The sequence below is a fragment of the Protopterus annectens genome, chromosome 15.part0, assembly GCF_019279795.1.
Source record: "Protopterus annectens isolate FY-2018-M chromosome 15.part0, PAN1.0, whole genome shotgun sequence".
In the NCBI taxonomy this organism is placed as follows: Eukaryota; Metazoa; Chordata; order Ceratodontiformes; family Protopteridae; genus Protopterus; species Protopterus annectens.
The window spans coordinates 387,256,839-387,280,500 of NC_056749.1; the positions used below are offsets into that span (position 1 = coordinate 387,256,839).

At 40.0% G+C, this 23,662-nt stretch overlaps 1 protein-coding gene across 3 annotated transcripts in view; it reads left to right on the forward strand.

Moving 5' to 3' along the window:
* The first annotated feature begins 6,715 nt into the window (after nucleotides 1-6,715).
* Nucleotides 6,716-23,662, forward strand: part of LOC122789700 (proteolipid protein DM alpha-like) — a 78,645-nt gene continuing 61,698 nt past the window's right edge. Inside the window, exon 1 of one of the 3 annotated variants that reach the window (XM_044057129.1) lies at nucleotides 6,716-6,853. In XM_044057129.1, the coding sequence (XP_043913064.1) occupies nucleotides 6,748-6,853 (106 nt within the window). In that variant the 5' untranslated portion in view covers nucleotides 6,716-6,747. The remainder of the gene's footprint in view (nucleotides 6,854-23,662) is intronic. The other 2 variants (XM_044057130.1, XM_044057128.1) reach the window with 2 other exon arrangements.

Sequence of the window (23,662 nt, forward strand, 5' to 3'; positions counted from 1 at the left end):
GGGTAATTCTGGTGCTGTTTGTTTTGTGGATATTCTGGTGCTGTTTGTTTTGTGGATATACAGGAGGTCCGTCAGAGTAGGGTTTGACAATGCCCTGTATGCCAGGTATAGATCTCCTCTCAACAGCCTGCAGGAGACAGAATACAGGGATAGGGCCTTAGGGCAGTCTGCATAGGCCATGCTACTTACGTCCTGTATTTTTTTAGTGGGGAACCTATGTGGGCATTCCAGTTGTTGGATATGTCTGGTTAGGTACATACCAAAGAGGGCATTATACTAAATGATAGGTATGATGAATGCTGAATACAGTGGAATAATGACTTCCTTGGACCTAGATGCCATACCTTTGTTTATAAGGTGCACAACATAGAATGATTTTCTCACTACTGTACACACGTGATGGTCAAAAGCTAGATTACTGTCTAAGTCTCTCCCCAAGTTCCTGACTACTGAGTCAACTCTTAAGGGTGTGTTTTCAATAGGATAGTTACCAGGGGTGGATGACATCCCAAAGGATACTATTATGCATTTCTGGCATTTAGTTTTAGTCCATGGCTCTGACACCAGTTGTTTGTGTTAGCCCTTCCTGAAGAACATTTGTGCCAGTGGGGGTTTCCATGACAACTCCTAGTTTACAATCATCTGCAAATTTAGTCAGCCAGAGACCATTGACATTGGCCTTGATTTCAGAAAAGTAAATGCCAAAAAGAAGCTTTCCCAGGACCGATCCCTGAGGGATTACACTTGTGACTGGCCTCTTTCTGGAGGTGGACTCCCATTTCTAACTTCCTAGGTCCTGTCTGTGAGCCAGCTGGCTATCCACTAGGTGACATAATGGTTTGTACCTAACCGCATGAGTTTGTCAACAATGCCTGAGTGGGGCATTGTAACAAATACCTAGGCCTAGTCAAGGTAGGCAGAGCGAACCATTTTGCCCTCATCCATTACTTTGGTGACCTTCTCAAAGATGTCTACCAGGTTAATTAGGAATGACCTGCCCTTTAAAACCAAATTGGGTTGGATCCAGTGTCATTACTGATCATTTCCAGAATAATTCTTTCCATTGCTTTGCATATGAGACTATTGAAACTTATGAATCCGTAGTTTGCAGGGTCTGTAGATAGCCCACCTTTGTGCTGAGGGATGACTGTTGGTGTTATCCATTCCTGAGGCACGAAGCCTGCTTAGAGACTCATTAAACATGGTTATCACCAGAACTGAAAATAATGCAGGAAGAAAAAAGCAGCAAAACTCCCAACAAAAAAAAGTTTCACATCCCCCTTAAAAGCAGCATTCTGTTCAGCAGCATATCCAACATAGTGAACCAAAATCCATCCTCTTGACTTAAGACATCCGTTTCAATGACTGGCCATCTGTAAAAACCTAATCAGTTTCCCAGTCACCAAAAAGTTGTCACAAACTGTTTCACAGAGCACTGCTGAGGACTGAGGACACTCATTTCTAATTGGTCAATTCAAAACCATTTGTGTCACTCCTATAGGCTCCTGGATGCTGTAGAGTGTTGCTGACCCTTTCATTGAGCTCTCAAGAGCTGTGTGCCCCTCTCTCATCTACATCTCTACTACTCTCTGCATCCTCTGAACTGTTCAAAGCATAGTATTAATCATACAATAGTGTGTAATATCTGCATCACAGTGACGTAATCGGTAGCATTGCCACCTCACAGCAAGAGGTTTTCTTATTCACCTCTTGGTGGGGGTGCATTCTGAATGGAATCTGTGTATTCCCTGTGGTTGTTTGGGCTTCCTGCAGGTTCTCCAATTTCCTCCCACAGTGAAAAGACATGCAGTAGGTGTACTGGGGGCTACATATTTTCCATATGTGTAAATGCATGCATTTGTGATATAGAAGAAAGACCCTGCAACCTGCTTCAGTTTCCCCCTTTGAGTTGTCATCTCCTCTGATAGTGGTGGCTGTCTATGAGGTCACTCCAGGAATCAGCCACAACTAGAAGGAGAGAGAGGGAGAAACAGATTGTGTATCATATCAGCTACTGATAACAAGCCAGTGCTCCTGTAAATGCTTTAATACTCTATACTTAATGCCTACTCCAACATCTGTAAGCCATCATTCACTTTCCCTTTCTGAGATTGGCTGTAGTATATGAATGCTATCACCTTGACTATCATTAAACATATTGAAAATTACATTGGCAAATGGTATTACTAAATGATGAATCAGGGATTAATCCAAACTGAAGTGTTAAGTAGCAGGAAAAAAAGTCATAAGAGGTCTGCAGCTGAGGCGGAGTTTTTAGATATTAGGAAGTTTACCTTAAAATGTAATTAGCATATCAGGTTTGTTTCTTATGTGGATGGAAACTGAAAATTTCAGAAGGGACTTCCAGACAGAAATCTTGCATTCTTGCCATTCGTATGAACAAGATACTGCAATATTGTACTGAACTACACATCCTTATTTAGTGAGAAAAATGTGTTTTTCACCTGGAACGTATATTGTAAACATAAGATGTAGTGGATTAGTCTTCAAAAAGCATGGAAATATGAGCTAGCTGGAGCTTAATATCGTAAGATAAAGAAACGTGTCCTTTTATTGTTATAAGCTGCATAGATTTGAGAAAAGTAAGACATTAATATATCTTTCATATGCAGTTTTACATGACATAATTATTAAACTATAGCAGATGGAAGTTAACCAAAGATGTAAGCATTAATCAGGACTGGATAAATACAAAGTCAGCAAAGGTGACCTGGCTCCAACAATAATTCTAAAATTAAAGAAATAACTTACTGATCCAGTAGTCTGTGTTTAATAAGTGGGGCTTGTGTAAGATGAGAACTGATGGGGAAGCACACATTGGCATTTCCAGACTAAGGGAAGAGCTGCTGCCTATGAGACAGTGGTGGCTTCAAAGCAAGGGGGGGGGGGGGCTGCACGAAGCAGCTGAATGGGTGGAGCCAAATACAGTGGGACAGGGCTATATTACAGCAAGTTAGTAACTGTTACCTATGATCAAACAGATATTGTCATTCACTTTCATCCAGAGACTGCTTCAGAACAAACTCATTCATTATAGCCACTTTACTGACTATATAAGGTTTACATGTTTAGTGATAATTGACACTCCATGGGTCCCCCTGTTATGCACTAGTCTCCCCTGCACTCACCCAGTGCACACCTCTGTTTTCCCCTCATCTTGTCCCTACACCATCCAGACAGGTTACTTCTTCCTTGCTGTTTCATACATTGTCTTACTTTTTAACCCCCGCCACAATACTTTTAACACTCTATAACTGGCCAAGATTCAGTTGTAATTAAGGTGTGGAGAAAATGACTGAATTAATATTGGGGTCTGCTAGAACCTCAGAAGTCATAAAGTTGTAGATGTACTGAGGTGCATATTAAATTTTATTTAACTAACTTTTGACTTAATGAAGATGGTCTGAACAAAATAATCATGAGTAAGGAAATATGTTCAGTCTTTCTGGGACCTGCCATCCTACCTCTTCAAAAAGACATTTTGTTTTCTGTGTACCACTCTGGTGTTAGATTGGAATGGAAAGTATAAGAACAAATGGCCAGAGTATACATTACACTGCTGAGTGTCTCGGAGATGAAATCAAAGCACTTAGACAAAATTCACAGATTAAAAAGGACTTCACATGGAAGGAATGAACAGACAAAAACTCAACAGGAGAACCAAGTGCTGTTACATGGCAACACTAATCAGTGCAACACTCTGACAATGACCAGTTGATATCACATGCATCCTGCCCAAACCACCATAGACTGCTCCTTATTGAATGCAATGTCGGTGCTTGACTGTTACAGAAAGTGGAAAAAATATACACACTACTTCTGTAAAGCCAAAATACTAAATGCTTATTTTAAACAAATGACAATAGTGTCAGTCACTTTTATCCAAAGACAGACTCTTCATCCAAAAATTAAAGCCGGCTTTATTGATTGAATATATATCAGATATCAGAATGTAAAAAGCAACAATTGGACAAAGTAATTTATTTTAACTCCTATCACACACACAGAAGTGACCATCAATTATTTCCACAGTGATCCCTTCAGTAGTTTAACCAAGTAGGGACAAGTAGTAAATGATACCACTTCCCCCCAACAACCCCTTCAGTAGATTGCCCATGTATGCACAAGCATCAGAATGAAACATTTTCACCTCATTGTCCATGTATGCACAAGCACTTCACTGACATCAAATAGAAACAATTCCCCCAACAACCCCCTCAGTACTTTCTCCATGTACGCACGAGCACTTCACTGACACCAAAATGAAATATTTCTCCAAGACCCTTCAGTAGTTTGTCCACATATGCACACTCATATTCATATATTTACAATCTCATACACACAGTTGTACCTACCTTCTTTTCATATCCTGGCAATAGCACACACAGTGCCTGAAAAAGAAAACTTCAAAATAAATAAAAAAAAAAACAACTTTACCCACACTCATGCTTCCTTTTCCACATTAACTACTTCCTTTTTCTTGGTTTAGGCTGCCTCGGTCACATGAGGCAGCCTGAGCCAATAGGAAGTGCTTCTCTCTGCATTGTACTGCAGTACAGTTAGTCACAAATTGAGCAACACTTCTGTTACTGCCGAATGCTGCCAATCAAACCCAATCGATCATCGGGAAGTAATTGTAAAAAGCAGGGTTTTTTTGGATCTTCTGAGAACTCTGTGCATATGTGGAGTTCCGGGAACCCAGAACATAACAGAAAGTCAGCTATGATTTTTTTCATTTAAAAATCATAGTTGACTTTCTGAATTAATACATTTATTTTCTCTTTTTCTCTGTCTCTTTTTCTCTCTTTTTGTTTGGGGGGGGGGGGTCTGCAGCCCAGCAGCCAGTACCATGAGACACCCCCACTATAAGAGTCTATATTCCCCATAGGAAGGCATTGGTGATTTGTGATTGATCCAAAGTGTGAGTGTGAGATGGACACTGGTTGAGGATGAATTAAGAATAAAATCCAAGAAGCAAGGGTCTATGAATTATGCACAAAACAAAACATGTGTCTTTTCCCTATGGCCTGCAAATAGTTCTGTATGACAATATGAAGTTCTAAAGAAAAGATTTCTAAAGATATGCTTTATCTACTCATCAGTATAGCATATTAAGCAGATGTTTTCATATTTGTTGGGAAGATGCCCTTCTATTAATGTGGACTCATTAAGGAGATATTTTATACCTATTGGAAAGATGCTCATCTATCAATGTGGACTCTGCCCTCCAGAATCTTTCCTGGTATGTATTTTTTATGGATAGATACTCATCTATTAATGTGGACTCTGTTGCCCTGAAACTTTCCAGGTATGTAACTTTTATGCAAAGGTGCTCTTCTATCAAGGTGGACTATGTCTTGCTGAATCTTTCCTAGCATGTACTTTTCTTCATAAACCTGCAGAGTGACAGTTGCCAGCAGATCCTACACAATGAAATCCCATTATTTTTGTTTTTTTGTCTATTTACTGCTACACTGAAGTAGCCATGCTGTTGTTATTACTGTTGCCCTGGATGACTCGGATATTGCTGGGTCTCCAATGAACAAAACTGTTCATGTGACCCATAGTGTGTTACTGAATGCATTCTGAGTAGAGTGCACGTGAAGCGTTTATCAAACAAATACCGAACGCTCAGCACCTACGTAAGGTAGTGTGCTTGTGTGTGTGTCTGTGTGTTTGTGAACAACAGAAAGTAAAATCAGAATTCTCACTTTTAAGCAGCTGTGGACAGACAATTTTCTGTAATTTAGTATGCCCAAGCTGAAATACCAGACATAGTATTCTGAAAAGATAAAAAATGTGTAATAAACATATATAATGGGAAGATGGGAGTATGCAATTTTTTTTCACGTAAAATGTTTTATTTTGTCTTCACCATAGTCATACTCTAACTTTGCAAAGATATGTACACATTAGCTTGCAGGTATTTCTTCCAAGTTTAAACATTGTCTTGCCATTATGCGGACATTACAACCTTGCAGATACCTCTTTGATAAAAAATTATGACTTATGATGTGTAAAGCCCTCAATATTCTTTTCATCCTTTCATGCACAAGGCTAATACTGAAGTTTAGGGCTGTCATGATAATTTTATTTTATTTCTGTTTTAATACTTGAAATGACTTTATGGTTTTCACCACATTACATTGTTTTGCAGGGAAACTAACACACACACACACACACACACACACACACACACACACACACACACACACACACACAGGTTATCTTTATTTATTAGCTGTTTTGCAGGAATTTGTATAGGCATAACTCATAAATCTTAAATGTGAATCAGCATGCATTAAATAAGTAATGATATATAACAGCCTCATCAAGATTACAGTTTATGCACACATTTACCTCTTTGGCCATCTTGGAGCTGATTATATAGGAAGTAAATGAATGTAAAGGTAATAAAGTTAAATGAAGGAATAAGCAGCAAATGAAATTATTTACTGTGTGAATAGTGGCATGTCACAGGTGGTGTTACAATATAACAAACTATCTGCCGTCAGTGATTTGTAATTAAAACTTAACTGCATTTTTATGAGACAGCAGAAGGTTTCCTGAAATAGGGAAGGCTCAGTATACAGTATACTGCTGATCCCTTTAAGAAATCCACAGTACTGGCAGAGCAAGGCACTGGAGAAAGGAGAGAATAGGAGGTGGTCTCTTTAAAAGACTGGGCCATCAATCAGCAGAGCATCTCATTGTAAGTGGGTGTGCATGGAAGAGACAGAGAGTAAGAAAGGAGTTGAGAGCTTTGAACTACAGCAGCAAAAGGAGTCTGACCAGCCAGCAGCAAACTCTGCTCTCCGTGAACCAGCAATGGGTGAGTAAAGATTCCTCTGGGAATAAAGGCAACGTTGTCAGGTACATTATGAAGGTTTTAACTGTTTACAAGTTGCCTTCATTGGTGTTTATAGAACATAGTTTAGAAATAATGTGTTAGCTAGCAGGACCTTGAGTTCTTGATGTATTCGGATACATAAATAGCAGTAGCAGTCTCTGGTGTACCCTTTAAGGGAAAATAAGTAAACCTGCTTTCTTTGTTACAAAGAAGTCTTCTGTCTTTAAAGTAAGTATTACTAAAATGAAGATGTGGAGCTATAATCAATCTAAACAGAACCTGCGCTTTATAGTCTATGTGGTTGAGCATAGCAATTTAGGAGAGACATATCAACATTTACAATTAGTTGGATTACTCTGAATAATTCTGAGGTCTTGCACTAGTTGATTATGATTGGATTTAATTAAGCTGTTTCTGATATGTTTAGGAATATAATGCCCTTGCAAATTAAAGGTAAAGTCTCTGACACATCTTTGCTTGGAAGAAAAACTTAATGTGTTTTTTTTTTTTTTAAGATACAAGCGCTTTAAACTAATACCAGGTGCCTTGCATATTGTAAGGAAGAGCAGATGCTACTTTTGAGCTAAGGTTTATCTGCCCAACAGGTTTCTAAGACCTGGTCAGCTGTGATCTTGAGTCTAGAAACTTGTGCAGACGTATTTCTGCTTAGCTAAGTGAGTCTCTGAGTGTTCCTTCCCAGCTGCAGAATATATGCAAAAGAAAATTACAGCAGCAGTTAACTAGTACTACCCATTTTTAATAAGCAGATCTAGCTGCTCAGAAATGAAGTGCAGATGACTTCCCCATCATGCATTGTTCAGTGTACGTTTCCACTCGGTTAACGTAACTGAATGTAATTTGTTTTTGTAACATTTTGTCCATTTGCACAACTGTACTGAAGTGAAAGTTAATAATGGGGATACTAACAAGTATGCTACTATTCACCCAAGAAATAATTCCATTTGCTGATTATGTCTCCATTTAACTATATTTTAACTATATTATCCTTTAGATCCAGTTACTTCTGTATAAGCTCCAAGATGGCCCTGGAAGTAAACATTTGTGTAAACTGTAATCTTGATGAGGCTGTTTTGCCATTAAATATTTAATGCATGCTTAGTGCTGATTCACATTTGAACCTGCCACAGTTGTTGATTTTAAACGCAGATAAACATAAAATAATTTTTGAAAAACTGTGTACATGGGGGCATATTTTTCAGTTGTTTTTCTGTGTGTGTGTGTTTTTTTTTTTTTTAACTTGCCAATTCTTTGTTCCCTGTTAAATAAGAGACAAATTCTGAAATTTTCATATCTGCTATTATTAATGAGGTAAAAGACTCTGAAATCGTTGGGGGGGGGGGGGGGGGGGTCTGTTGCCCACTTCATTTCTAATGTGCTTGGAATGTAGCAATTGCAATTTTGTTAGCTTTTCCCAGTGATAGCTTAGAAAAATTCTACATTTGTATGCAGTAGTTGAAAGAATGATTTTAAACTGAGATTTAATCAGTAATAACATGGGAGAGTTATTTCAGTGGCAGGTGCTTTGTATTGTATTGTGTTTATACTGGAGTCCCTAAAATATATTTTGCTGTGAAGTATATTATGTATTCTAGATATAGTAAACTTATGGATATCCCATTGTGTTTTCAAATGAATATCTAATGTACAATTTACCTAGTCAGTGCTTGTCACGGATGAATCGCGCATGGAACTTAAGGTAAAGCCATGGCAACCATATCAGTGCTTGCAAATGATCAATCGCAATTTTTTATTCTAATGGAAACGTATAAAGAAAGTTATGGCAAAAGGTATAGTTTCAGCAGGAAATTATTTATTTGTATGTAGTTTAACTTGGAATCAAAAGTAGTAAAGATTCTGGTCTTCTCTTTTACTTTTTGTCCTCCTGAGGTCAGCCTTGACAATTAGACTTGCAGCTGTGTTCCATTCCACAGCAATCTTTCTACCCTAGAAATACCAATATCAGTACTGTAAAGTTTAATTCCTTTTAATACTGCTGATTGAAGTTTAAGGGTGTTTAGAATTCTTGCCTTCCTCCTTTTTCAAGCTGCTGAACTGCTGTAACATTCTACTGAAGCCTTGTGACTAAAGGAAGAGTGTCACTGTTTTACAGTTTGTAACCTTCAGCATAATAGTCTGTATCAGTTTTAACCTTGTATTTATGTGAACATGCACAGAAAGTAATCATTCTAATGCATGTGAGGACATGGGACTATCTATGCAGTACCCTTTGTCGGGAGGAATTAAAATATATGAAGTACCTGTTAATAACGGTTACTTTACATAGGTAATATAGGTAGCTAAGTGGATCAGCGAATGGGAGAGAACATTCTTGATATGCTGTAGGATGAAAAAGTATAACCTTTTTGACTATCGTTACATTTAGGCGGGATTCTGATTTAGAGGATTTCGGTCATAATCCCACAGATGGTAGCTTCGCACTATTGGCCCCTCAGCCAAGCACATACACTAAATGTCTGAACGTGTGGTTCCTCTCGTACTGAGCAGGATTACTATTTCAACTACTATCGTTACGTTTAGGTGGGATTTTGACTTGGAAGCATTCAGTTATAAGAAGAAATCTTAAGTTATAGCATGCATATCACCTCTCTCTCTCTCTTTTTTATAACGGTATGTGGCACAAGCTTAAAAGGATTCAATCTTTGTCACTCTTCTCTTTGCTACACACGAGAGTCAAAACTGTATGCATTTTAACATGGAACTGAATGTGAGCTGTGGAGTTGTCCAGCATAGTGCATCACGTGTCATCCCTTGGTACTACAGAGTAATTATTCCTCCCCAACCGAACTTGTTTTTAACCCGCATCTTCACTCAGATGTTGCTGTGTAAGAGCCTTGGTTAATTTACCTTTCTAGTGTAAGCAAGTAAATGACTGTGATGTGATACTTGTGCTGGGCATCACTCACCACCCCCCAATGTGCACACATGGCTTGGTTTTACTGGAATAGCATCTTCCTTCCAGTATGTTGGCTTTGTCTACCATTGTGCACTGGTGTGTGATTGCCTTCTAAACTTTATGCCCTGCATTTAACTTAATGTAATTGTCCCACTCTTCTCAATCATGGTGAGGTCCTGGAGTTTGCCCTCACTGTGTTTTCTTGGAGGTGCTCTGCAGTGGTATTTCTTCACTGTGAATGCAGAGGGTTTCATTTTCAGCTTTAATTTATATAAAAAAAAAACTGCAGAATTTTTTCCTCAAAAGAAGACACATATAATTTGGCATGTTTGTGCTGTTTATCTCCAAGTCAAGTTATAAGGGAAGCATGCTCTGTCATGTGAACTTTTACTAAGAATCTCACCCCCCCCACTATGGTATCTTATTACCCCCCCCCCATTACTACTTCTGATCTTCTGCAGTATCTTCTACTCCCCTGACTAATCGACTATGTGATAACCTTCAACTTCATGAACCTCCCCTTGCACATACCTAAATTGTTGTAACTCTCTGCATTATACCATGTCGTATGGCCTTCATCTCCTGTAGCTTATGTCCTACACTGTTCCACTTTGCTCATTTTTATTTCATGCAATTTATTACAGTAAGCAAAAAAAAAACACTGAGTGGTGTTGAGAGAAGGGGAGACACTACAAATACAGGCAAATCTGCTGCAACAAGTAAAATTAGATTCACAGGCAACATTTCTGATATGTTTTTCTTCCTGCTCTGTTATGTGGTCATACAGCTGAACTATGATGACAGTCTTGCCCCCTTTCAAAAAAAAAAAGGGGGGGGAGGCATATCAGACCCAAAAATTGAGAATGATCTGTAAATTTTATAGTGATGCTTAATTAACATGACATATTACTGTAAGATATGATACACAACAGTGCATTTTGGTAAGGAGTGATCTTGCCAACACCCTTCTGTGCAAGGGAACAACTGACGCATTAAGAATTAAACTTCTATCCATTTGTACTTCAGCTGGTATAAAATGATTTATGATGGAGATTACTAATTTACCTTGACCTGGTTTATTAGTGGTGGTGCTGATGCTTCTGAAGTGAGACCACTTTTCACTGCTACTATTTTCTGATTATACATAAACAGGGAGCCCGAATTATTGAAAACCAAATATAATTGGATTACATGATTGATTACTACAGTAAAAGATGCCAGAGTTCTCAGGTGCTCTACTACTGTATGTATTTTGTAATGTCAGTAAATGTAGTAGGAGACTGTCAGAAATACAAAATATAGTCAAACTATAAAAAGCCACTATCGTTAACAGATCTAGAGGCAATGGTAGATAACTGTTCTAAACACACTGACAATGTATAATACAGTTAGACATATTCCACTGCTTATGTGGCTACTAAACGTGTGCCTAGTGACTGTACTGCTTCATAATTCCATCGATCTGCTGCATTTTGTAATCTTTGAACAACCAACACAAAAAGTACCTTGAGCCCTTACTTTCAAAAACAAAAAAAAGGCACTTATTTAGACTCCTTCAAAACTTAAAACTGCAGATGACCTTGTTGAAATCTTTTTGAGGGATAAATCAAAAAAACATACTGGTGATAACTGAAGTGTGTTGTATTTGACACTGGGGACACGTATGCCATTTTTTCTTTTTAAGTAATGAATTGCCATAATCTCCCTGAGCAGGACTGTCCTGTGCAGAGGTACAACTGGTTAAAGGAGAAAAATGAATGAGAGCCTAACTAGTGTTTAGAACAAGGGACGCAGTATGCTTTTGCTGTTATTTCATTTCTCCAGAAGCAACAATGGAGTGGTATCATTCCAAGATACTTTCTTCTAGACCAGTTGTGGCCATTCCTTTACTGTCCAAAGTTCTTCATCAAAAGTTAGGATTTTCTGGCAACTCATTGAGGATTGAAGTCCCTAACTAATGACCAACATTTGAGCTTCAGACTTCATTTTGGTCAGGAAATGCATGCTGATGCAAAACCTGTGATTGTACCTACTATGCTATTGATCTGGGAGGATCTTGAGAAGCGACTTCATTTTGGTCAGGAAATGCATGCTGATGCAAAACCTGTGATTGTACCTACTATGCTATTGATCTGGGAGGATCTTGAGAAGCCTAACATTACAATCTCATGGTAGTCTTTTTAGCCTTTATATTTTGTATATGAACGACCCAAACACAGACTGAACTAGGATATGTTGGAACACTTGCATGTTTCCCTATCTATGAGGGATGGGTGCTAAACCAGGGGCACGTTTGCAGTTACCCATCCATTCATCCAAGTTACAGTTAAATACAGAATAAGTAGCACTTTGTTTGATGTGGAGTGGAAGATGGTTCCATGTAAGTGGTGATCTTTGTGATACATACTATCCCTAGAATATGTTCTAGTTTTTTAGCAAAAAGGATTGAGATCCCTTGGGTGGGTACTTGTACAGCCATTAGAGTTGGGTGAAAGGTATGAAGAGTAGGGTCTGTTGAACCTCTATGTGAGGCAGGAGGTTGCTTCTCAATAGCCAATAAGATACTGACAGGAGGGGACAAGGCGTTAAGATGTGTGGTTATATGATTTAGGCTCTTTATGATTTAAGAGAGCATTTCAGCTGAGGAAAGTGTTTGGACACATACATACTGAAAGAGACATTATACTCTGGTCTAATAAGTGCTGAATACAGTGAAGCAATTGCATCCCTTGACCTGGATGCAATACCTTTACATGTAAGGTATGCCGTAAAAAGGACCTCCTTGCAACAGTGGATACATGGTGGTCAAAAGACCTAACTACTAGATCTGTTTTCAGGGCTGTGCTGTTAGTGTGATAGTTAAAGAGGAGTCATGCTTGTATAATGGTATCCTAGGCTCTGGCACTTCTTGGTGTATAGTTGTACTCCGCTATCTTGGAGGATCTTGGTGTGCTCTGGGGAGTTTAGGATGGCACCAAGCTTGCACTCAGGAAGACTTTCCTTCCCAGAATGGGAGCTCCCACAGTTCAATGTGAAGAATAAAATACACATGTGCTGAGATCCTGGACTCCTCTTGTTACAGTAAAGATGGTGTAGTGTTGGAAGCTTCTAAGATGGCTGTACTGTTGTATTTACTCTTACACTTCCATTGCTTAGAAGGTTAAGGTTTATAAACCCCATAAACACCACCAAATGTTCTTTGAAAGTTGATACCAGATAAGAAGTGGTCAGGCCATGGCCGTATTTGTAGTCGCTACACTGCTTGTAATGCATAGGATTATGATCTGGACTAAACTTTGTAAGAAATTCACTTAAACCCTTGAGCTTTGGTCTCAAATTTTTTTTTTACAATCCATTTGAAGACTGCATTCACAGAGTTGAATTTCTTAAACTCAACTTATGATAACAGACCTTGTTTAAATTCTTTAATACTTATCTGTCCCAAAAGAAAATGTGAGGTATAGTTATTCACTTCATACAGCAAAATTGTTCCATTTTAATACCAGGTCTACTTTTTAACTTTCAAAGCTGCTTAATGCAGTTTACCGTCACCACTATTAACCTTGACTTATGAAACCCCTCCTACTTTTTCAGAAGTCAAAGACTGCATAAAACTGCTGGTGCCTCAATTTCCAAGCTAGCCCAGCCTCTTGGGGCAGTTTACCAAAAAGTTATTAATTCGAAATTCTTTTAAACAAAATTGTTTAAAGTGGAATCTTGGTCACGTATATGAACATAATTGTTTCATGGATGATGGAGAGCATCAACTGCACTTCTTGGATCACTTGGTAGCAAATTTGGAATGAACAGACTCCTTGAACTGTGAACACATCCCTTGGCTCCAATTACTTTTATAGTACTGAGAGCTTATTTCTTTCCTATACATCTCAGCTCTTCTCTACTTAACTCATGCTATTTAATCTGTATTCATTGTTCATAGTCTCCTAGCTCTAATTGCCTCACTCTTGTTACTAAGCTACATTTAAATTATAAATCTAAACTTTGTGAGCTTCCTTAGTATGTCTTCAGCTACTGGCTGCTCTCCAAGGCTTCTTCTATAGCTCCTTTCACTTTAATGTCCACAGTAGTAGATCTGGTAGTGGAGGTGGGAAGGAGTGGAGTTGAATAGCCAGTAGCATCACATATACTGTCCTGTCTTCCAGGGGATTTTTGTGTGCCCTACCTGGGTAGAAAGATTAAACTGATGTGTATCACCACTTGTAATGTTGGTTAGCTTCTGCCTACTCCACCCCTCGTGCTGAAATGCTAACGGCAATTCTCTCTCTGTCTGTCTCATAAATAAAACCTACTCCATCCCACACACCCCTCCAATCTCCCCCAGCACCTGATCAGATATTCAAACATGGGTTGTCTAGGATATATTTGGGGTTCCATTGATCATTAATCCATACTACTTGATCTTTTTGCTCATAATTAATCTGTATAGTAGAGTAGAAGTACTTTCTGTTTTTTTAAGTGTGTATATATGTAATAAATACACAAATGTGTGGTTTATTGCCTTGGACTTGTGGTGTATAATATGACTGAAAGGGGTCCTTTGACTGCTCAACAAACATGATTCCTCTGTGGCTGAAAAGGATCCTTGGATCAGTTCACCTTTCCAGACAACAAATATATTAATGCTTTTTTAAAGGAGGGTCTTGACCTATTATCCCTCTTACAGAATAAGCCAGAAATATTGTCAAAATGATTGCAACAGGGAGGTATTCTCCTTTCCATTTATGTGGCAGCGTTTAGTATGTTGCCACCAACATAAGCAAGTCCACGGTGATTTGTGTGTGTGGTATGCTAATAAAAATAAGGTTCATAAGCACTTCATTGCTTTCTTACAAACCTTTTGTTATAAGTTTTTTTCTTGGGAGTGCAATTTGCTCAGTATTTGGATTGTAGTAAAGCTTTTGCTTGCTCACAGCTGTTTTATACCTTCACAAATGCACAACTGTGTATCCTGCACTGTAGAGCAGCTTTATTTTGGCTCTAGACTTGGCTAGAGACCCTTGAATATACAGAACTTGGCATTCCTTGCTCTAAATTTATACAGATAGTGCACCTAACACGCCTGTTCTTGTGTAATAAGTCAAGGAGCTTAGTCACACTTGGCATCATTTTTCAGTTTATCCCCACCCCCAACTCTTTCCTCATATAGTGTGACTAATCCTGTTTTGGTAAGTGAACATGTGCCTGATTTTTTTAAGCATGTGCTGATATGAGAAGATATTAAGAGGCCAAACTTTCTATGACTTGGGCATCCCTGTCATAATTTCATTTGCTTACAATGTATTCTGAAACAATCTTAAGGATACATATATCTACAAAGGAAGAAAATGGTCTGACCCTACAGTAGTGTTGGGTTTGAATCTCATAGCCTCTACCTACTCTGCTACTCTTGGCAAGTTGATTAGTCAGACATTCTTTTCCCGATTGTTCCTGAAAAGAGGCTTCTATACTGTGTGTCTGTGTGTATGCATGCTAAAACGACTGCTGGGGGGGGGGGGGATTCTTAAGGATGGCCAAATGACAGTGCCACCCACAAATGTCCATTTCTCCTCTGGAAACAGTTATCTCTAATTTACACCCAGCATTAATGTCCATGACCTCCTCTCCTCCTACCACCCAACACTACAACCTGTGAGAGATGCACTTGTATAGCCAAACTGGAAGCAAAGCTCTCTTCACCCAAGACTGGACTAGACAGTCAAGAGGACAAGGTAAAACACTTGCACCATACCACACTCATCACATAGTCCCTCAAAACCTACACCACCAAAACGCACACAAAGCAACAGAAAACGCACACCTACATTTGTGGAGGCTCTCAATAAAAAATCTGCTCAAGCAAAAGAGACCTCCACAGCAGAAACGCCAGCAACCTCCACCCCCACAACACAACACAAATGGCACATAGCCCACAAACTCAGTGTGCCACTCAACCATAGCCCATAAGGCAAAACAACATGCCCAATACTCTAGTCATAGGTGACTCTATAGTCAGGCACACTGATGTTCCACTCACCAGACTAAACAAGGAGAAAGTTACTGTCTGCTGCCTGTCGGGAGCCAGGATCTGCCACATAACGCATGCACTCAGGTCACTCCACAACAAGTACAAATATGACTGTCATTGTCCATGTTGGTGTGAATGTCCTGAGATGTACCTCCCTGGACTACATGAATGGAGGAGCTCTCCGATCTTGTAGCCCAGGCAGGTATGACCCTAGCCCTGAGTAGCATCCTGCCATCACCCATAATGATACCACAGTACAAGGACAAAATGATTGACTTCAACAATTGGCTAAGCTAACGGGATCCAGTATCTGTCTACCTGGGATGACATGGTCAACAGACCACGATGCTTTGCCAGAGATGGCCTGCACCTGTCACCCTTGGGATTCTGGATACTGGCTTAAGGCTCTTACCACCCCTATAGTGCCTTTTTTAGGCAAGGTTCAAATGACAAATTCACCACCATAACAGGTACAAGCAAAATCTGAGGGTAATGCTACTCGATGCTAGAAGTCTAAACCTCAAAATGCCTTCACTCTAGGAACTCCTTAAAACATCGACATCTGTGCAGTGACAGAGACCTGGTTCAAGGCTCCAGCGAGCACCCCTGCATTACCAGGGCATAATTCATACCACACCTATCGGACATCTAACCTGGACCGAAACACTAAAGACGGAGGTGTGTTCATATTCATTAAGGATATCCACACCTCCAGGCTAGTTGCTCAGCATAATGCATCCGAGATTATCCAAGTGCAACTAACTCTGGGCAAGATCGCAATCCAAATTGTAACTTGCTACAGATCCCCACCATGCCCCAGGATTCCCAATCATTTCTTGATATACTGGAAAATATCAATGTGAAACCCAACACCCTAATAATGGGCGATTTCAACTACCCCACCATTAACTGAGAAATCTACTGATGTACCAACTCTTTTGCTCAACATTTTCTGGAATTCATAAATTCCAATGAATTGGATCAACTTATCCACACCCCCCACCATGGGCAGCAATATCCTAGACCTGGTCATTACCAACATAGGCGACTGGTGTTCCACACCAGAGGTCAGTTCCTCATTGTGCAGATCCGACCACAAGCTAATCACCGTAGACATCCACATCCCATGCCCACCCCCCATTAGGGACACCACCGTAAAAAAATTCTCCAAAGCCAACTTCACACTTCTTAAGACAGAAGTGGCAAACACGACACCCATGCAGACTTACACGAGTGCATGGATCATGCTATCCCTAACAGAACCAAGATGCTATACCCCAAAAAATGAAGCCAATCTGGTGGTCCCCTGCCATAAACAAACTCTACAACAGAAGAAAGAAACTGTTGCAAAAAGGAGTAAAATCCCATGATTGGAGGAACTCCTGGTCAGCCTCCATAAGAAGCTGAGATCCCTCATAAAATCCTCCAAAGCTAGTTACGAAAACAAAATCGCCACTGATTCTAAATACATTCCCAAAGCATTCTATAGCTATGTCAAGAATCTCAATGGCAACACTCAGATCTGCTCTGAGCTACAGCACAATGGTACTAAATATACAGAACCAACTGATTGCCAACATCCAGGCAGATAGGTTTAGTGCTAACTTCACTCCCCTCTTGCCCCCTAAAGGGCCCATCTCTATACCAGAAGAATGCAAATTTCCTGTAATCATGGCTGCACAGGTAAAAACCACACTCTCCAAAAGCCAGGAACACAGTATCCATGGGACCTGACAACATACCAGGCTGTTTTCTACACGAACTACAGAATGAACTGGCATCCCACCTAAGCACAATGTTCAATCATAGCCTCACCTCAGGCTTTGAGCCCACTGAATGGTGCACAGCAATGGTTATCCCACTCTACAAAAGGGGAGCCACCCCAGGAACTACTGACCCATTACCCTAATGAGCCTGGTCTGCAAGGCCATGGAACGTATCCTCATGGAACTTGTAAACAAAGACATTGGTAATCTCCAAACTCTGGACCCCACCCAGTTCAAGTTTGTAAAAGGCAGATCATGTCTCCTAAACCTGACAGACTTCTTTGAAGCAGTCACCAAAGCCGTAGATGAGGGTAAGGTGGTTCACACAGCCTATCTAGATCTCGCCAAGGCTTTTGACACCATCCCCCACTCTGGAATTATAGATAAACTCACTAAACTAGGTATAAATCCCTATGTCACAAGGTGGGTTGCCAACTGGCTCACTGATGGAACCCACACTGTGAAAGTAGCCGACTTCAGACCAGTGACAAGTGGAGTAACACAGGGTTCAGTCCTGGGTCCTCTTCTGTTTGGTATCCTACTTTTCTGAAGAACAGGCTAACACAGAAGGTCTTTGGCTAATGAAGTTTGCAGATGACTGCAAACTAGGAGCCATAATCAAAACTCCTAATGATGTGGACATCATACAAAAGGCCCTCACTGCGACAAATGCCTGGTGTCAAAGTCATTGCCTCAAGCTCAATGCCAAAAAGTGCATTGTCATCCCCCTTTGGTAAAAACTCTGTACCCATGAGCTACCACATAGGCGGTAGTCTACTTAACACTAAAAGTGTGATGCGACCTTGGGACAAAGGTGGACAGTAGTCTCTCCTTTGATAATCACATCACCACAGTAGTCAGGAAATCCTTCTACGTGGCACACCTCCTCACAAAAGGTTTCTCATCCAGGAAAAAAGAGGTCATTGTTCCCCTCTACTCATAACTCATTAGACCCATTATAGAGTACAATGCCCCTTTTGGTATGTTCCTCACAAGACATCTATAACAACTGGAAAGACTGCAGAAATACCTCCAAGAGGATTACTGGGCTCAAACAGATGCCCTACGCAGACAGTCTCAAAAAAAAAACTCCAGCTTTACTCCATCACATATCGCCTACTCGGAGGCGATCTCTGCCTAACATACAAAGCTATGTCAAACCCAGAGCTGTTGGACATGCTCCACTTAAAGAAATCCCAATCCCTCTGAGCTACATGCTCTAGGGACCTAAACAGAACATGCTGGAGGGATAACTTAAAGAAATCCCAATCCCTCTGAGCTACATGCTCTAGGGACCTAAACAGAACATGCTGGAGGGATAGATTCCTGTCCCGGAGACTTCCCATACTCTGGAACAAACTACCTATCTATATCAAACAAAGCTCCTCATTGGTACTCTTCAAGAAAAATCTTGATGATTGGATGGGAAATAGGAAATTCACCCCTGGGATCACCTCTGTGGCTCTGCTCGACAGGGACACAAGAAAGAACATTTTCTTGGGAGGCAAAAGCCAGGATACCTTTTTGGCTAGGCTTATATAGGCCCTAGTACCTACCTATGAACTAGACCAAGTGTTGCACTTGTAAAACATTATCCTTAAGTTCTGTATTCTGCCTTTGCCAGAGCCCGCTTACTATAACAGTGATTCCAGGAAATGTGGTAATTGGAAAATTATTGCCCCACCCCCAGCAAAAAGTGCTGCATGTTGAGGATGTTCCCAAGTGCTTGGTATAAGGCTTTTTGTGCCAAATGTACATATAAAGGGAGTGAATGATAATTGGGAGGGGAGGTGTAAAACACAGCAGAAGATCTGCTACTGACACCCCCCCCCCCCCTCCAGTGCCTCAGCCCAGCCTGAATTCCAACTTGGAGTAGTACAGCAAATGAAGTGTTCATTGCAGAACAGTAGGATCTGACCAGACATGTTCTAGGAATCTCCTGTATACCAGCTACTGGAGGAGGAGTAGACCCTAATTTTAATATTAGTGTGGTGTCAATTACCAGCTGTAGAACCCTACACACTGGGCAATGGAACTCAAATATGTAATGATAGATACCATTGAATAAACAGAAAAGAACCTAGTTTTGATTTAACTGGGAAATGCATTAGGCTACAATTTTTTTTTAAACCAAAACATGTATATGTTTAACATGCATTAGGCTACATTTTTAATAGAAAATTAGTGTATATGTCTTTAAATTTTAAGTACTTGTCAAGATTGTTTTAACTGTGTCCGTGTGCAGTCAGCCTTAAAGACATAGTCCTAAACTGCACAGTGACTTAATTAAATGACATGAAATCAATACCAATAGCTGCATTACAGAGAATTTCAGGGACTGTTGCATGTTATGACTGTTTTAGAAGAGGATATGAAGATGTACAACATATGCTACAACAACTCTTTCTCATCCATGATGTAATTATAAAAATAGTGATAATTTCAATAAGACGTGGCTATTGGAACACTAGTACTGAGCACCATACTTGGTGGCTAAAGACAGTAAACTCTGTACAGCAATGGTTATAACCTATTGGTGGCAAAGTATCTGTCCAAGTCCTTGCTCATGAAAACATCTGAAATGTGTCTTTTTGGCATTAGTAATTTGCATTGCATAAATCTTATGCAAATACTATTGTAGAGAAAGTCCATGCCTTGTGAGGAGACCAGGACACACAATGATAATGCTGGACTTCATTAAGTAGCTTACTTGAAGCAGCAGTAAAAACATTTTACTTCCCTCTGCCATTATGGCAGTCTCTGACCATTCAATATCCTTTCACCCCTGACTCTGTTCCTCCTCTTTCCAGCATCTAATCACACTAGGAGATGAGGCAAACTATGGATTGTGGCCACCACCCTGCAAGGGTTGAAGATTTATTGCTTATTCCCTAGTGCTCAATCCCCAATATGTATATACCACAATGAAGAAGATGCAATTCCAGATCAACAGTCCATACAGTTTTCCATGTACATGCTCCACTCCAACTTACAATGCTCAACAGGCCAGTGCAAATGTCTTGGTCCATGCCTGTCCTAACTTTGCTTATCTGGTCTAATTGAGTATGTCAGTAATACGGTGAATCATGCAAAGTCCTTAACTACACTTCCATTTTGTAGATCTATTGTGTTATCTAGACAATATGATTATGGGAGGGATTGAATACCTTTTACTATGATCCATTTGCAGTACTTGCGTGGACTCTGCCCAATGTAGCCAACATGCGATACCCTAATCAGGCAACAAAGGCTTTAGCCAGTATGCAAAAGTCTTGAACTGAGAGGTACAGACCATTTTTGGTGAAGCAAACTGGACTATCAGGAATTTTGCACCTTGGTAACACATACTGAATCTGCCTGCCTGGAATGGTGACTGCTATTTAACAAATTGTTGAAGCCAATGATTTTTTTGTACCTAGATATCCTTTGCAGTGAAGGAAATACTCCACTCGAGACTACTGGCTTACCTGTATTTGTTATATGCATGGAAAGTTCTGACATGCCTCACTGCATATCCCTTAGAGTCCAATGTCTATCTTCACTCACACATGCACCTCTATCATATGTCAACAGTTGAGTGCTTAAGGTCCTGGTACCTGGAAAAGAACTCACTGTAAACCTGTCCAGGTCCAGCCTTGTGAGTGACAAATCCGTGTGTCTTGGAATAGAGTTGCTTATCGGTAGTAATTTTCATATTGTTGCTGTGCTTCAAAGTAATGGATTTGGAAGTGTTTTGCTCGGTGACAAGATTATTGTAGATACATTTTATTATTATTTATTTATTCTTCATTATTTATTATTATTTTTTTTTTCTGGGATTAAATCTCCTTTCTAGGAAGATCTAGAAGTGATTTGTTTTACAGTCTCTGAATAAGATATTTTGGTGTGAATAGAATAGTATTGTGGTGGAGTATGAAGCTCACAGGGAAAGTTTATAGGGGAGAGAGAAATTTCCAGATTAGGTATTTACTCAAATCACAAATGGAATTTAGTGTTGATTTAAAGTTCATTCCATGTGGGCATAAGGCAGTTTTACTATTGGTTTCCTAAGACACTGTAAAGGCTGACAACCAAGGTGAAGCTAGCAGGCTGACCTTCCATCTTGTCCAGTGTTTAGATGGGTAAAGATCTCTAACTTTAGCAGTCACAGGGGAGGAACTTCCTAATTTGATTATCTAGTGCTGTTTTATATGAACCAATGTAAGACTGGGAGGAACAAACCAAGACAAACTTATATTCTGGACAAGCCTCTAAAGAGCCACCAATTCTAACAGAGCGAACAGAGTGATGTTATCTGGCTCTGTGGAATACAATAGAAGGGTAAGTAATAGCTTAAGGAGAGAGACATCCCAAATAAGTATGTGTTTATTGACCACTGTCAATAAATGAGGAGATAGAGGAATTGTCATCATAAAGGACATAAAAACAGTGGACTTTATTTTCTCCACCCTGTTCTAGTTGTGTTAAGATAATTGGCTCTGTAGCTATAGCAAACGCATGTTCTGAACTAGCCTGACTTATTTTTTCTCTAAACTCTTTCTGCACTTGCTTTTAGTCCTTTTTAATTTAATTGCATTTTTTATACTGTTTGGTCTAATATTGCTACATACTCAAGTGCCTGCACTGCATGTGAATTGTAAAAAAAAAAAAAAAGTTGTAAGCCTGTTTCCTATCTTTCCTCTAACAAGTGTTCCAGATACAGATTTGCTGTATCCAGGACTGTATGTAAGCTTCTGAGCCCCACAAGCCTTTCTGTGTTGGAGGGAAGCCTTCTAACTAATCAGTGGGAGTGGTAAGCATTAGGTAACCTGTCTACCACATAAGGAGTGGTTCTGGCCCAGAAATTGGCCGTTTGGGCAATCTCTTCCATCTCCCTCAACTTTCTGATTTGAAAGCCTGCATTTGTACTTGTTTCTGTCTAGTGCAGATACTGATTCTTAGTTTTAGCACTTAAATTTGCTTATTCATGCTCAACACTTGTTCAGAAATTGTAAGCACTAAATAAGCTACTAATTACTATAGCACTCAGTTTTTGTAATTACTTTTCCCACTTGCTTAGAGAAAAACAGCTCTTGTACTCATTTTCCTCACTTACCTAGAGGAAAACGTTTTTTTATTCAGTCATGTCCAAGGGTCAGCTCCCAGTGTGTTCTCCTGTCTATCTGATGAATCTGGGCTTCTTGAGGCAATGTAGAAATTGCCTCATGTACACAGACAACTCTCTACTCCTACCGCCCAACACTACAACCTGTGAGAGATGCACTTATCTAGCCAAACAGGAGGTAAACGTCTCTCCAACCAAGACTGAACTTGACAGTCATGAGGAGAAGGTAAACATTTGCATCACACCACACTCATCACATAGTCTCACTAAATCTACACCACCAAAATTCACACATAGTAACACAAAAAATTTGCAGAGGCTCTTAATAATAATCTGGCTAAGCAACAAGAGACATCCAAAGCAGAAATGCAAGCAACCTCTATCCCCCTCAAAACAATCCAAATGACACACAGCCCACAGACTCAGTGTGCCACTCAACCACTGCCAATAAGGCAAAATACGTACCCAACACACTAGTCGTCATAGGTGACTCTCTAGTCAGGCACACTGAAGTCCCACTCGGAGAAGGTTACTGTCAGCTGCCTGTCGGGTGCCAGGATCCTCCGAATAACCCACGCACTCAGGTCACTCCACAACAAGTACAAATATGACTGTCATTGTCCATGTTGGTGTGAATGACCTGAGATGTACCTCACTAGACTACATGAAGAGAGACATGGAAGAGCTCTCTGATCTTGTAGCCCAGGCAGGTATGGCCCTAGCCCTGAGTAGCATTCTGCCATCGCCCCGAATGATACCGCAGTACAAGGACAAAATGATTGACTTCAACAATTGGCTAAGCTTCTGGTGTCATTCTAAGGGGATCCAGTATCTGTCTGCTTGGGATGACATGGTTGACAGACCACGATGCTTTGAACAGATGGCCTGAACCTGTCACCCCTGGGATTCCGGATACTGGCTAAAGCTCTTGCTGCCCCATAGTGCCTTTTTTATAGGCAAG